The sequence below is a fragment of the Pristiophorus japonicus genome, chromosome 5 (assembly GCF_044704955.1).
Source record: "Pristiophorus japonicus isolate sPriJap1 chromosome 5, sPriJap1.hap1, whole genome shotgun sequence".
Lineage (NCBI taxonomy): Eukaryota > Metazoa > Chordata > Chondrichthyes > Pristiophoridae > Pristiophorus > Pristiophorus japonicus.
The window spans coordinates 224,023,896-224,037,434 of NC_091981.1; the positions used below are offsets into that span (position 1 = coordinate 224,023,896).

General features: G+C 46.3%; 1 protein-coding gene across 3 annotated transcripts in view; it reads left to right on the forward strand.

Moving 5' to 3' along the window:
• dbf4 (DBF4-CDC7 kinase regulatory subunit) overlaps positions 1-13,539 on the forward strand; it is an 80,420-nt gene that overhangs the window by 37,443 nt on the left and 29,438 nt on the right. For all 3 annotated transcript variants that reach the window (XM_070881343.1, XM_070881342.1, XM_070881344.1), the window contains exon 6: positions 11,314-11,383. In XM_070881343.1, the coding sequence (XP_070737444.1) occupies positions 11,314-11,383 (70 nt within the window). The remainder of the gene's footprint in view (positions 1-11,313; positions 11,384-13,539) is intronic.

Sequence of the window (13,539 nt, forward strand, 5' to 3'; positions counted from 1 at the left end):
CTACTGTGGATGATGGGTTCTGCTTCGTGGTCAACCGTGATGTCGGTTGCCACTGGTGTGTGTGTTGTGGGGATCAAAAAGGTAGGGTCCAAGGTGGGTTGCTCAGGATAGTCCGCGAATCTGAGTTTGATTTGGTCCGAGTGTTTCCGGTGAATGAGTCCATTTGAAAGTTTGACCCGAAACACCCTGCTCCCCTCTTTGGCCACGACAGTGCCGGGTAGCCACTTGGGACCTTGTCCATAATTTAATACAAATACAGGATCATTGATTTCAATCTCGCGTGACACATTTGCGCTATCATGGTATGCACTTTGTTGAAGCCGCCTGCTCTCTACCTGTTCATGTAGATCAGGGTGAACTAATGAGAGCCTTGTCTTAAGTGCTTTTATCATGAGCAGTTCAGCAGGTGGGATCCCAATGAGTGAGTGGGGTCTCGTGCGGTAGCTAAGCAGGATTCTGGATAGGCGAGTCTGCAGTGAGCCTTCAGTTACCCTCTGCAAGCCTTGCTTGATGGTTTGCACTGCTCTCTCTCCCTGACCATTGGACGTTGGTTTAAACGGGGCAGATGTGACATGTTTGATCCCGTTACGGGTCATGAATTCTTTGAACTCAGCACTGGTAAAACATGGCCCGTTGTCGCTCACCAGACATCGGGTAAGCCGTGAGTGGCAAACATGGCCGCAGGCTTTCAGTAGTGGCAGCGGACGTGCTAGCCGACATGATCTCACATTCAATCCACTTGCAGTACGCATCTACAACCACAAGGAACATTTTACCCAAGAACGAGCCTGCACAGTCAACGTGTACCCTAGACCACGGTTTGGAGGACCAAGACCATAAACTTAGCGGTGCCTCCCTGGGTACATTGCTTAACTGTGAGCATGTACTACATCTGTGAACGCAGGACTCTTAAGTCCGCGTCGATACCGGGCCACCCCACGTGGGATCTGGCTATCGCTTTCATCATTACGATGCCTGGGTGGGTATTGTGGAGGTCATTGATGAAGGTGTCTCTGCCCTTCTTGGGGACCACTACTTGATTGCCCCACAGAAGGCAGTCTGCTTGTATAGACATTTCATCTTTGCGCCGCTGGAACGGCTTTATCTCTTCCTGCATTTCCACTGGGACACTGGAACAGCTCCTGTGAAGCACACAGCTTTTGACTCGAGATAATAAGGGGTCCTGGCTTGTCCAGTTTTTGATATGCCGGGCAGTGACAGGTGATTGCTCAGTTTCAAATGCTCCCATAACCATGGCTAGATCTGCGGGCTGTGCCATTTCCACCCCCGTGGTGGGCAATGGCAGCCTACTGAGAGCATCAGCACAGTTTTCTGTGACTGGCCTGTGGTGGATGGCGTAGTTGTACGCGGACAACGTGAGTGCCCATCTCTGGATGCGGGCCGATGCGTTGGTATTTATCCCTTTACTCTCGGAAAACAGGGATATAAGTGGCTTATGGTCAGTTTCCAATTCGAATTTTAGTCCAAACGGGTATTGATGCATTTTCTTTACCCCATAGACACACGCTAATGCTTCTTTTTCAATTATGCTGTAGGCTCTCAGCCTTAGACAGACTCCCGGATGCATAAGCAACCGGTTGCAGTTTCCCGAAATCATTAGCTTGTTGCAATACACACCCGACGCCATATGACAACGCATCACATGCTAGTACCAAACGCTTACATGGATCATACAACACAAGCAATTTGTTAGAGCATAACAATTTTGTTGCTGTTACAAAGGCACTTTCTTGGCTTTTGCCCCAAACCCATTCACCCCCTTTTCATAGTAAGACGTGTAGTGGTTCTAGCAGTGTGCTGAGACCCGGTAAGAAGCTACCAAAGTCGTTCAAGAGTCCTAGAAACGACTGCAGCTCCGTCACATTCTGTTGCATCGGTGCGTTCTCGATTGCCTCCGTCTTCGCGTTGGTGGGCCTGATGCCGTCCGCCGCAATCCTCCTTCCCAAGAACTCCACTTCAGGCGCCAGGAAAACGCACTTCGAGCGTTTTAACCTGAGCCCCACATGGTTGAGTCGACTAAGAACCTCCTCCAGGTTCTGCAGGTGCTCGACTGTGTTCCGACCTGTGACCAAGATGTCGTCCTGGAAGACTACGGTGTGCGGGACTGACTTCAGTAAACTTTCCATGTTTCTCTGAAATATCGCCGCCGCTGATCTGATTCCAAATGGACATCTGTTGTAAACAAAAAGATCTTTGTGCATGTTGATGCAGGTGAGGGCCTTCGATGATTCCTCCAGTTCCTGCGTCATGTAGGCTGAAGTCAGATCCAGCTTCGTGAACATCTTTCCTCCCGCCAGCGTTGAAAAGAAGTCGTCGGCCTTTGGTAGTGGGTATTGGTCCTGCAGGGAGAAACAATTAATATTTACTTTGAAATCGCCACAGATTCTGATGGTGCCGTCTCCCTTGAGGACTGGGACAATAGGACTGGCCCACTCGCTGAACTTGATCGGTGAAATGATGCCCTCTCTTTGCAGCCGATCTAGCTCGATCTCTACCCTTTTTCTCACCATGTACAGTACTGCTCGCACCTTGTGATGGATGGGTCGCACCCCCGGAATTAGGTGGATCTGCACTTTTGCTCATTGGAATTTCCCGATGCCTGGTTCGAACAACGAAGGAAATTTGTTTAAGACCTGGGTACATGAAGTGTCGTCAGCGGGCGATAGCGCTCAGACGTCGTCCCAGTTCCAGCATATCTTTCCCAGCCAGCTCTTGCCAAGCAGCGTGGGACCATCGCCCGGTGGTAGCTTGTGCACCGCTCCATCTTAGGAGACCTTTACGGTAGCACCACCGATTACAGGAATCAGTTATTTTATGTAAGTTCTTAATTTCGTGTGAACTGAAGTTAAGATTGGCCTTGAGGCCTTGTTTCAATACAACCTTTCGAAAGTCTTTTTGCCCATGATGGACTGGCTCGCGCCCGTGTCCAGCTCCATTGACATCGGGAGTTCATTTAGTTCAACATTCAGCATTATCGGGGGACAATTCGTGGTGAATGTTTGCACCCTATGTACCTCTGCCTCCTCGATCCGAGGCTCTGGTTCGTCGTGATCCTCCGTGGATCTGTCCTCTGCAAATGGTGGTTTTCAGGTTTAACAGGCTTTGCAGCTCGCCTGCACACTCGTTTGGGATGTCCCATTGTTCCACAGCCCTTGCAAATGTACTCTTTGAATCGGCATGAATGGAAACGATGATCACCCCCGCAACGCCAACAAGGTGTTAATGGCCTTGCATTCATCATGCTTGATGGTGGACTTTGAGTCATCTGCAGACGTGCAGCTGCAGGTATGTGTGACCTGCCCTGTATGTTACAATTCGAAAACAACATCACTTTGTTCACAGTACTTGTAGCAGCACTTGTGTGCTGAGATATTTGCTTTGTATTGTCATTGGTGGCAATGAACGCCTGGTCTATCGCTATGGCCTTACTCAAGGTTGGGGTCTCTACAGTCAAAAGTTTGCTAAGTATGGTTTCATGGCCAATGCTAAGTACATGCTAATTAAGCATGTGCTCCAAATGTCCTTCAAATTCGCAATGTCCTGCAAGGCGTCTTAGCTCGGCGACCTAACTCGCCACTTCTTGGCCTTCAGACCTTTTATAGGTGTAGAACCGGTATCTCGCCATCAGAACGCTTTCCTTCGGGTTCAAATGCTCTCGGAATGTGCACAAATCGCCGTGCGATTTCTCTGTGGGTTTTGCTGGAGTGAGCAGATTCTTCACGAGGCCATACGGTGGTGCCCCACAGACGGTGAGGAGGATCGCCTTTCATTTGGCAGCCCTCTCTTCCCCATCTAGCTCGTTGGCCACGAAGTATTGGTCGAGTCGCTCCACAAAAGTTTCCCAATCATTTCCCTCCGAAAATTTTGCCAGGATGCCCACTGTTCTCTGCATCATTGGGTACTCTATCTGTATCTCATCGCCAGTTGTTGTGTATGGAGAAAGAGTCAGACTGAACACTGTGAGCTCAAAGTAAAGTGTGACCGTCGTCTTTTATTGCAGGTCTCCAGAGTGCCTCTCCTACCTGTGATGCCTCCTTAAATACCTGTGCTCCCAAGGGATTATGGGATCCCTTTGGACTCCAGGGGATGAGCCCTCTGGTGGCTGTACAGAGTAAATACAAGTCCACATATATAACAGTACTGAATATGTAAGTTTGCATTTTATGTTATACCGGTTCAGCGTCCAAAATCCGGAGTTCCGGACTCCGGACCGTTTGGTGGCAGGGTTGTCCGGAATCCGTACAATGTTCTGAACTTCGAGCCCGCCAACCTTCAGGTCCCGCCGCTGCCCGGCCTCGCATCGCCGCTGCCTGACCTCTAGCCTCGCCTCGCCAACCTTGGGCCTCGCCTCGTCGCCACTGCCCTTACATCGAGGCCTCCTCGCCGGCCCGTCCGAAGACCACCTCCGCGATGGGGCTGCCCGACCAGCTCTTCGGCGGGTTCTACCTGACCACCTCCTTGGCGGCGGAGCTCGCCCGGACTCCTTCCCCGGCGGCGGGGCTCCGGCTGGACTCCTTCCCCGGTGGCAGGACTCCGGCCGATGACCTCATCGCGCGGCGAACACCCCACTGCTGACGTTCCGAAATCCAGAAATACCTGAACCTGGGCTCGGGTGTTTACGGATTCATGACGTCTGAAAGACGTTCCAAAGTCCGTCAAAACGCAAAATCCGGAACGGCCTCGGTCCCGAGGGTTCCAGATTCGGGGCGCTGCACCTGTACAGCCATTTTCTATCATTTATAAGCGAGTTTTACATACAATCTGTCAACAGGCAATATATTACAATCCCTACTTTGAGGTGGAGGTACTCCAGACTCCTCACAACCTCCTAATACTGATAACCCCTTTAATCTGGACCATTTTATGTGTCAGATCAATTCACTACCTTCAGTATCCACTTTAGTGACCATCTGTCTGTCTACTCCACTTTGATGACAATACTTTATCCCCTTACCATACTTAACCCCCTCACAATCCCCCCTTATGGTCCTTGGCTATATGCCCAAGATAGGCCATTTCTGAATAGATTCTTCATGGGTGAGCCTCCAGGGTTGTCCTTTTGCTTGGGTAGTGCTACTTCCCGAACTGCAGGACCCACCTGTTAGCTTTCCCATCAAGGTTATACAAGATACGTCGTTTCGGCCGGGCTGCCTATTTTCCCTTTATTCAGTGTTGTTTGTGACATGGCCTGTCTCTTACGTCGGTTACATTTTTTACAGGCTAACACCAGCAGGCTTACCAATATGACCTTGTACCACAACTAGTACATGTGATATTATCTGTATCCATGGATGCTCTTGCACATTGAGTCCAGCATTCCAAAACTTCATGTACCAAGGCTAACTAGCTAACATTTCCTCAGTGTCCTTTCGCAGTTTGCCCATGTCTTTTATCAGGGCTATGTACTTCAGTCTTTGCCTCCGTATATCCTGCTCCACTTGAGTTTGTTCCTCATTTAGTTTGGGTATCTGTTCTCCTTCAGGCCCGATGGCCTTCTCATACCCTTCTCGGATAGTGTCTATCATTGTCCCATTGATGGTTTCTTTTTTCAGTTCAGGGTGTATGATGTACCCATTCAGATGTGTTTCGTCAAGCGGGGTAAAGCAGAAGTCCGTATGCATGATGGCGCAGGAGGTATCCCCTACCTTATTTGTAACCGTCATTTTTGTTGCCATGGTGCTCACACACCATTCCCCATTTCCTCGTGGAACAGCGGTAGTTTCGTAGTCCCGCGCTGGGGGGGGGGGACGATACTCAATGTGCACCCGTCAATTTGGCCATATCCACAGTCGTCCTTGATCATTCGTAGTGCATTTCGGCATAATACAACTTGGTTATTTTTATAACCATCATCTATGCTGAGACATAGTACTGTTGTTCTCTTTAATTACATATCTGAATAGGCAGTGGTAACGCACATGAGTTTGATTTCTTATTTCCCCGACATTGTCTGTTTGGTATAGGGGATCGCCCTTTGTCACATCATACTGTGGTATTGATAGTACAAAACCTATTATATTTAAATGTCCAGTTACACATCTGACCTTTGGGACCCAAGCATGACTGTTTCTCTGCACCTCACATGCATGAGTCATGTTTTTGTCCAAGGTCCAGTTGGTAAATGCATCAAGTGTTATCCAATCTGGCACCTTTCTATTTTGGAGTTGCTCTAGGTTATGTTGTATACCACTGAGTAACCATGCTCTGTACCCTGCTAAACTATTTCTGTCTGTATGATTCTGCTCAAGTTTCTTTCCACTCTATCAGATTTATAGTTCTGGCGTGGTCTTGCAACATGTGGGCCACTTGTAATAATTCCCTCTCCGCGCCACTACCCAGTTATGCCTGTACTCTTTCATTATCTTCATTCCCTATCCAACAATCCCTGTAAGGTTCGGGTTAGGGTGTCAACCCGATCATTTATCGTGTGTAGGTCTATAGTGTTTACCGTCGCAACTCCCGCCGCGTATCCCACGCCTACCATTTCTAATATCCCTCTTTTTCCTCTGTCCCACTTTTTAACCTGACCTTCTTTCCACATTAAACTTCATGGTTTTTAATTCAGGGCCTTCAAGTGCTCGCAGGATCAGGTTTTTATACAGGCTTATAGTTTTTGGCCTGCAGAAGCTGGGGATGGTCATGTCTGTTAAGTTTACGAATACCATAATTATTCACTGACGTACGCCGAAGTGTATCTTATCCTTGGTTTGCCTTATTACTAATCCCCCTTTTGCTCCAGCGTTCATAGTTGGATACGGTGGTGGTGCTGGGGGAGTGGTGATCGGGGTCCTGGTAGTGCTCGCTGTTGTTGGTGGGGTGGCAGTGGTGGTGGGTCTATCTCGGGAAATAACCCTCCAACACCATTCATGGGCGTCTGTACATTGGGAGGGCGGGCATACCTTCTACTCATCCTTCCCTTGCTGGGGTACTCTGGAGAATTGCGTGAAATTTGGCGTGCACCCTATCTGCACCCTCTTTTCCCGGGTGCAGTATCTTTGTCCGCCCCCCCCCCCTCCTGGTTACAAAACACACCTCGGTCTTATTCACCCTAATTATTAGTCCCATAGTACTGTCCCATCCCCAATGTCGGTTCGTGGCAGATGCAGTATAATGTGGATAAATGTGAGGTTATCCACTTTGGTGGCAAAAACAGGAAGGCAGATTATTATCTGAATGGTGACAGATTAGTAAACGGGGAGGTGCAACGAGACCTGGGTGTCATGGTACATCAGTCATTGAAAATTGGCATGCAGGTACAACAGGCTGTAAAGAAAGCAAATGGCATGCTGGCCTTCATAGCGAGGGGATTTGAGTACAGGAGCAGGGAGGTCTTACTGCAGTTGTATAGGGCCTTAGTGAGGCCTCACCTGGAATATTGTGTACAGTTTTGGTCTCCTAATCTGAGGAAGGATGTTCTTGCTATTGAGGGAGTGGCCTTCATAGCGAGAGGATTTGAGTATAGGAGCAGGGAGGTCTTACTGCAGTTATACAGGGCCTTGGTGAGACCACACCTTGAGTATTGTGTGCAGTTTTGGTCTAATCTGAGGAAGGACATTCTTACTATTGAGGGAGTGCAGCGCAGGTTCACCAGACTGATTTCCGGGATGGCAGGACTGACATATGAAGAAAGACTGGATCGACTAGACTTGTATTCACTGGAATTTAGAAGAATGAGAGGGGATCTCATAGAAGCATATAAAATTCTGACAGGATTGGACAGGTTGGATGCAGGAAGAATGTTCCTGATTTTGGGGAAGTCTAGAACCAGGGGTCACAGTCTAAGGATAAGGGGTAAGCCATCTCGGACCGAGATGAGGAGAAACTTTTTCCCCTAGAGAATTGTGAACCTGTGGAATTCTCTACCACAGAAAGTTGTTGAGTCCAGTTTGTTGGATATATTCAAAAGGGAGTTAGATGTGGCCCTTACAGCTAAATGGGGCAGGAGTTGGATACTGAAGTTGCATGATTAGCCATGATATTGAATGGTGGTACAGGCTTGAATGGCCTGCTCCTGCACCTATTTTCTATGTTTCCTCGTTACGCTGTCTTATGACCGTTATTCCGACGTTGCAATTTAAGTCCACTGTTGCTCCGACCGTCAGCGTTCCTGGTTCCTTAGCACAACTAATGTCGCCCGAGTCCCTGTAATACAGGCCTTGCTGTCCCTCAGACTGTTGTGCTTGATATGAGGATACGTTACCCCACGTTGTTCCCGCGAGCACCAGAATCCTGCAACAAATAATTTCCCGGTCATCACCGGTTAGTTAGTGACTATATTTTTTCAACTTGGTCCAGTGTTTCCCCTTGCTAATACCCCTGATCACTACGCAGGCGCACATGTCACTTACCATTATTACCTGATGGGGTCTGGTCCATTTTGGTGTGAGTCCGGACCTCTCTGGGTTATTCCTCACCATCACCTGACTGCCTACTTGGGGTATTTGGACCTTCTGTTCTTTAGTGTCATTCTCTAAGTCCTTGATTACTTGTTGATCTCTAGCCTGTGCTTTTAAGTCATGTAACTGCTTACAGAGTTCCATCACAAACCTCCGTATCCTGTCTTTATATGGTCCTACGTCCTCACTTCCTGTAACCAAGACTTCTGGTAGTCTCATAGCCCTTCCGGTCATTCATTCAAAGGGTGTCAGTCCTGTCGTCCGACTAGGGGTTGCCCTGAGCTTCATCAGTACTCGGGGTAACATGTCCACCCACCCCTTTCCAGTCTCTTCGATTGCCTTGGCTAGGGTCGCTTTTAAGGTCCTATTCATTCGTTCCACCAATCCAGAAGATTCCGGATGGTATGGGATATGGAATTTTTGCCTGATCCCAAATAAAACGCAGGCCTGTTTCATCACCTTCCCTGTGAAGTGGGTACCTTGATCTGAGTCCAGCTGTAGTGGCATTCCCCATCGGGGTATTATTTCCTCTGCTAGGATCCTGGCCACGGTTTCTGATGAACAATTTCTAGTGGCGAAAGCTTCTACCCACTTCGTAAATTGCTCTATAATAACTAAGCTGTATGTCTTCCCTTTGTTGCTGGGTAACGGTCCAGTAAAATCTATCTGTAGGTTCTCCCAGGGTCCTTTCAGTTGGGGCTGATGTCCCATTCTGACCTTTACTTTCCACCCGGATTGTATTTTGCACATGTCACACACCTTCTACAGTGGTTCCCTATATCTCTACCCATTCCTTTCCACCACTGGCATCTGGACATTGAGCTTATCATGTTGGTTCTACCTGTATGGACATACCCGTGGTATAAATTTAGTAGGTTCCCCTGGATCCATTCTGGGGCCACCACATTCCCATCTTTCCTCCATACCCCATTGATCCCTTGTTAGGCTCCTCTCTGCTTCCACCCCTCCTTTTCCTGTGGAATGGCTTCTCCCTGTATCTTAAGCATGTTTACTGCCTCAGGCCCGATTGTACATGCTCCGACTTGGGCTTCCCCGGCCAGTGTACCTGTCTCAGCCACCCACTTGGCTGCTTCGTCTGCCCATGCATTTCCCTGTTGTGCTGATGCATAATTTTTATGTGCACTTGGACCTTTATTATCGCACACTCTTGGGGTAGGAGGGAGACTTCCACTAATTTCTTAACAATATCCTTGTGTTTTATTGGCCCTCCTCCTGAGGTCATGTATCCTCGTCTACTCAAGGCTATCATATAATCATGCACTACTCCAAAAGCATATCGACTGTCTGTATAGATGTTTACTCTTTTTCCCTTGGCCATCCTCAGAGCCTCGGTGAGAGCAGCCACTTGAGCTGATAGGCCTCTTTCTAGATGTCCTTCCCTTCTAACCTGTCCGCTGCCATCTAGCACTGCCCATCCCGTTCGTGATGTCCCGTTGATACAGCGCCAGGACCCATCTGTATATTCAATGTCTGCCCCCTCAAGCAGGATTTCACCAGCCTGACTACTTCCCTTGGGCTACACTGATGCTCCTCTCCCTCCGTAATGATCCACCCTGCAGGGTTGTTACAGGTGTCTTTTATTATTGTTACCGTCCCACTGGGGGGGGGGGGTAAGAGCATTGCTTCCCACCTAGCCCTTCGTGCGTCGGATACCGTTTTTAGCCTTCCTGTGTTAAGCAATTCTACTAAGGTATGCTGGGTATGTAGGATAACGTGTGCCGACATTGCTATTGGTTCGCTAACTCTGATGGCCCACGCAGCACGGTCGAAGGAAGCAACGCACCTCGATAGTCTTGCGGCTACAGGTTGCGGTTTACCCGAGTAATATGCCACTGGCCTATGCCTGTCCCCATGTAATTGAGTCACCATCGCGTTATAATGATCTTTACTGTGGTATGTATAGATGTGGAAGGGCCTATTCTGGTCAGGTAATCCCAGGGCTGGAGCACTTGTGAGGGTATAATTGGCACACAGTACCCCATACACCCTTGGTTTCTCACTCGGGCCGGATTAGGGTTATTCCGGTCACTCATTGTTGCTGGTGTCCCGGGTATTCAAACTTAATTTGATTTTCGTGCTTATCCCCCAGAATTATCTGTTTACGCTGGGGATATATTAGTACCCCTATCTCCCTTAAGGTATCGATGCCAAATATGGTGCCCTCTGTATTCTGACAGCACCAAAACTGAGTAGGTAGCATTATTCCCTGTACTTCTAATAATCCCATCTCACTTAGAGTTGCTTTTCTATATCCCCCACCCACTCCTTGTATATTTACGGTCCTTTGGGTCAAGGCCAAGTCTAGGTTGGTTATGGATATGGACGTTGCTGTGTCTACTAGCATATCGCATTGCCGGCCCCCTAGCACTGCACTAATAAATATTCTTGGATCACACTTCAGACTTCTCCATTTCCCTCTCTCCCTTCCTACCTCTCTCCAGCTTTCCCCTCACTGCCCCACACTCCTTTCTCTCTTCCTTACTGCCATTCAGACATGTGTTCGACTGGGAGATCTGCTGTGCGGAAAATAATTTAAACCAAAACACAAACTGCTCATAGTTGATCTCCTAAATATGTCTGATCTTTTTTGTTTTGAAACAAAATGGCTCTCATTTAATATTTTGTATTTGAAATAATAATTTGGGTTTATTACTTGGCTGCCTTTCATGTCTGTTTCTTGTCTGGGCACTTCTCTGTACCAGGTGATTGTTCCACGTATCTAGTCAATGTTTATAAGCACTGTCTTGTTTAAAAATAAGTGATTTTAGTATTCACTGTTACTGTTTCATGAAATATTTTTGATTGGAAGTTTGATTTACACTTTTTCTTCCAAATCCACTCTTTCCCTTTCTCACCATCCACCCCTCCACATTAGGAATTTATCCCTGGAAACAGCATATTGTCGAATGCTCTGGCTTGGGGAGTACGAATACTTTACATAGATGGTATCCTTTCATTATTTTTTTGCACTGTTTGTTGGTATGTGGGTTAAAACTTACATACAATGTGAAATTGTTGTTAAATATATGGGGACTGGTTTTAAAAAGCATCTTTACTGGTGTGTGTGAGTTTACCTCCCAACCATCAATGTTTTTAAATGCTCAATTGAGTTTTTCATTATGAATTGAAAACTCAACTGGTAAAGTATTTCTTGCTGATAGTTTCCCTATATGAATCTCATAAGTTTGGAACAAAATGTGTGGTATGGGCATTTATAGACTAAATTCTTGGCACAGTTGTGTTTATGAATACTTATCCTACTATTCTGGCATGTGATTTCACTAGTTTAGTCCATCAAGTTGGCTCTTTCTAACAGTCATCCAATTTAAATTATGATTGGTTTTGCTCAATGTATTTAGTCTCTCGAAGAAGGTGAATCACCACAGCTAAAGTTTCCAAGAACGTAGGAACAGGAATAGGCCATTTAGCCCCTCGAACCTGTTCCACCATTCAATAAGACCATGACTGATCTGCAACCTAACTCCATATCCCTTAATACTTTTTGGTTAACAAAAATTTATCAATCTCCGATTTAAAGGAAAGGGACTTCAGTTTTATATATCCACCCAATGTTGAAAAAGGATATTGTTGTATTATTATAATGTACCATTTTCAATTTTGACCAATTGCATCCATGTAACCAAAAGAACTTGAAACACAATGCTTTTTAATACAGTATTTTCTGATTTAAAGCTATGCTTATTCTTTTAACCTTTAATCCTTGAAGAGTACATTTTGTAGAATTGTTAAATTTGCTATGCAATGTGTTCAGGTTAGAAATGCAGGGAAAATTGATAGCATCCAAAGGGATCTGAATCAAAAAGTAGATGACAGTCAAGTGAACTCAGTATAAATTTTATGGACTGACTTGGAACTAAAAATATTTTAGCATGACTATCCATTTCTAAAAGTGGAAAAATATTGGGGTGTGATTATTCAGCATTCATTAAGAGTTTTTAGTCAGTATAGTCCATTTATCAACAAGTCTAATTAGTATTGCTGTGGCCATATTTGGAATTTTGTATGCAGTTTTGAACATTGATGCTTTGCAGAATGTTCAGAGAAGGATGACTTAAATTATGAAGAGAGGTTCACAGATCTAAACTTATTTTCACTGTAGAAATTAAACTGAGAGTTGAGTTGGAATATAATTCAAATCTTTAAAACTGGTAGCATAGAACCACAGAGCACGAGTGGAAAATGAATTACAGGGTACCCTAAAATGAACCCATTGGTTAAAAGTCTTTGGCTAGAATTTCGGTTGTTGGCGAAAACGGTAGTTTTACACCAAAATGACCGTTTTCGCTGCGCTACCGTTTTTAGGCCTAAATTTTGGCCTTTACTCGCATTAGTAAAGTCGGCGTTGCACTGAGATTTGCGGCACAAACCATGAATTTCGGTAACTTTAGTCCAAGGCCACTAGCGCTGCGAGAGGCCTCGGCAAAAAAAAAATTCACAAAACACTTGCCTACTAAATCGCTGAAAAATAATTAAAAAATTAAAATTTTAACTTGCCTCTTTTTGCAGGTCTTCATACTTGCTACTGCTGGCAGGGCTCCAAAGACAGGTTTGACCTGTTGGTATTATGGGCGTGGCAGAGAGTGCCGAAAGTACGACAGTTACGCAATCCGTGACACTGCACGTCGTTTCACGTCGGCGCACCTCTCCCTGGCGATACGTGGAAGCGCCACCGCAAAATGGTGCCCGAAGATCCTGCCGACCGGGTTTTCACCACGGAGGGTCAAATCGCGGCGAAAAGCCGGTTGCAAAGTCGGCGAAATTCTAGCCATTAAGCTCCCTTGCTGAGTGCAGAAAATATATACACGAGTCTCCCAGGAAAAGCAATTAATGCTACATCAATTGACTCTTTCAAGAAATAAATTAATATCAGGTTACAAATTGATTTGGCGATCGTGGGAATAAATATGAGAAGAAAACCAAATAGTCTATGATTTAATTGCTGGGATTGTGGAAGTGCAATTTATGGATAAGCAATCAGTCAGTGGTAAATAATAGATATATAATAGTGGATAGATATGCACAGTTTTTCTTTGGGGAGAAAAATTATGATGGGTGGAATAGGGTCTGTTTAAAGGGTTGA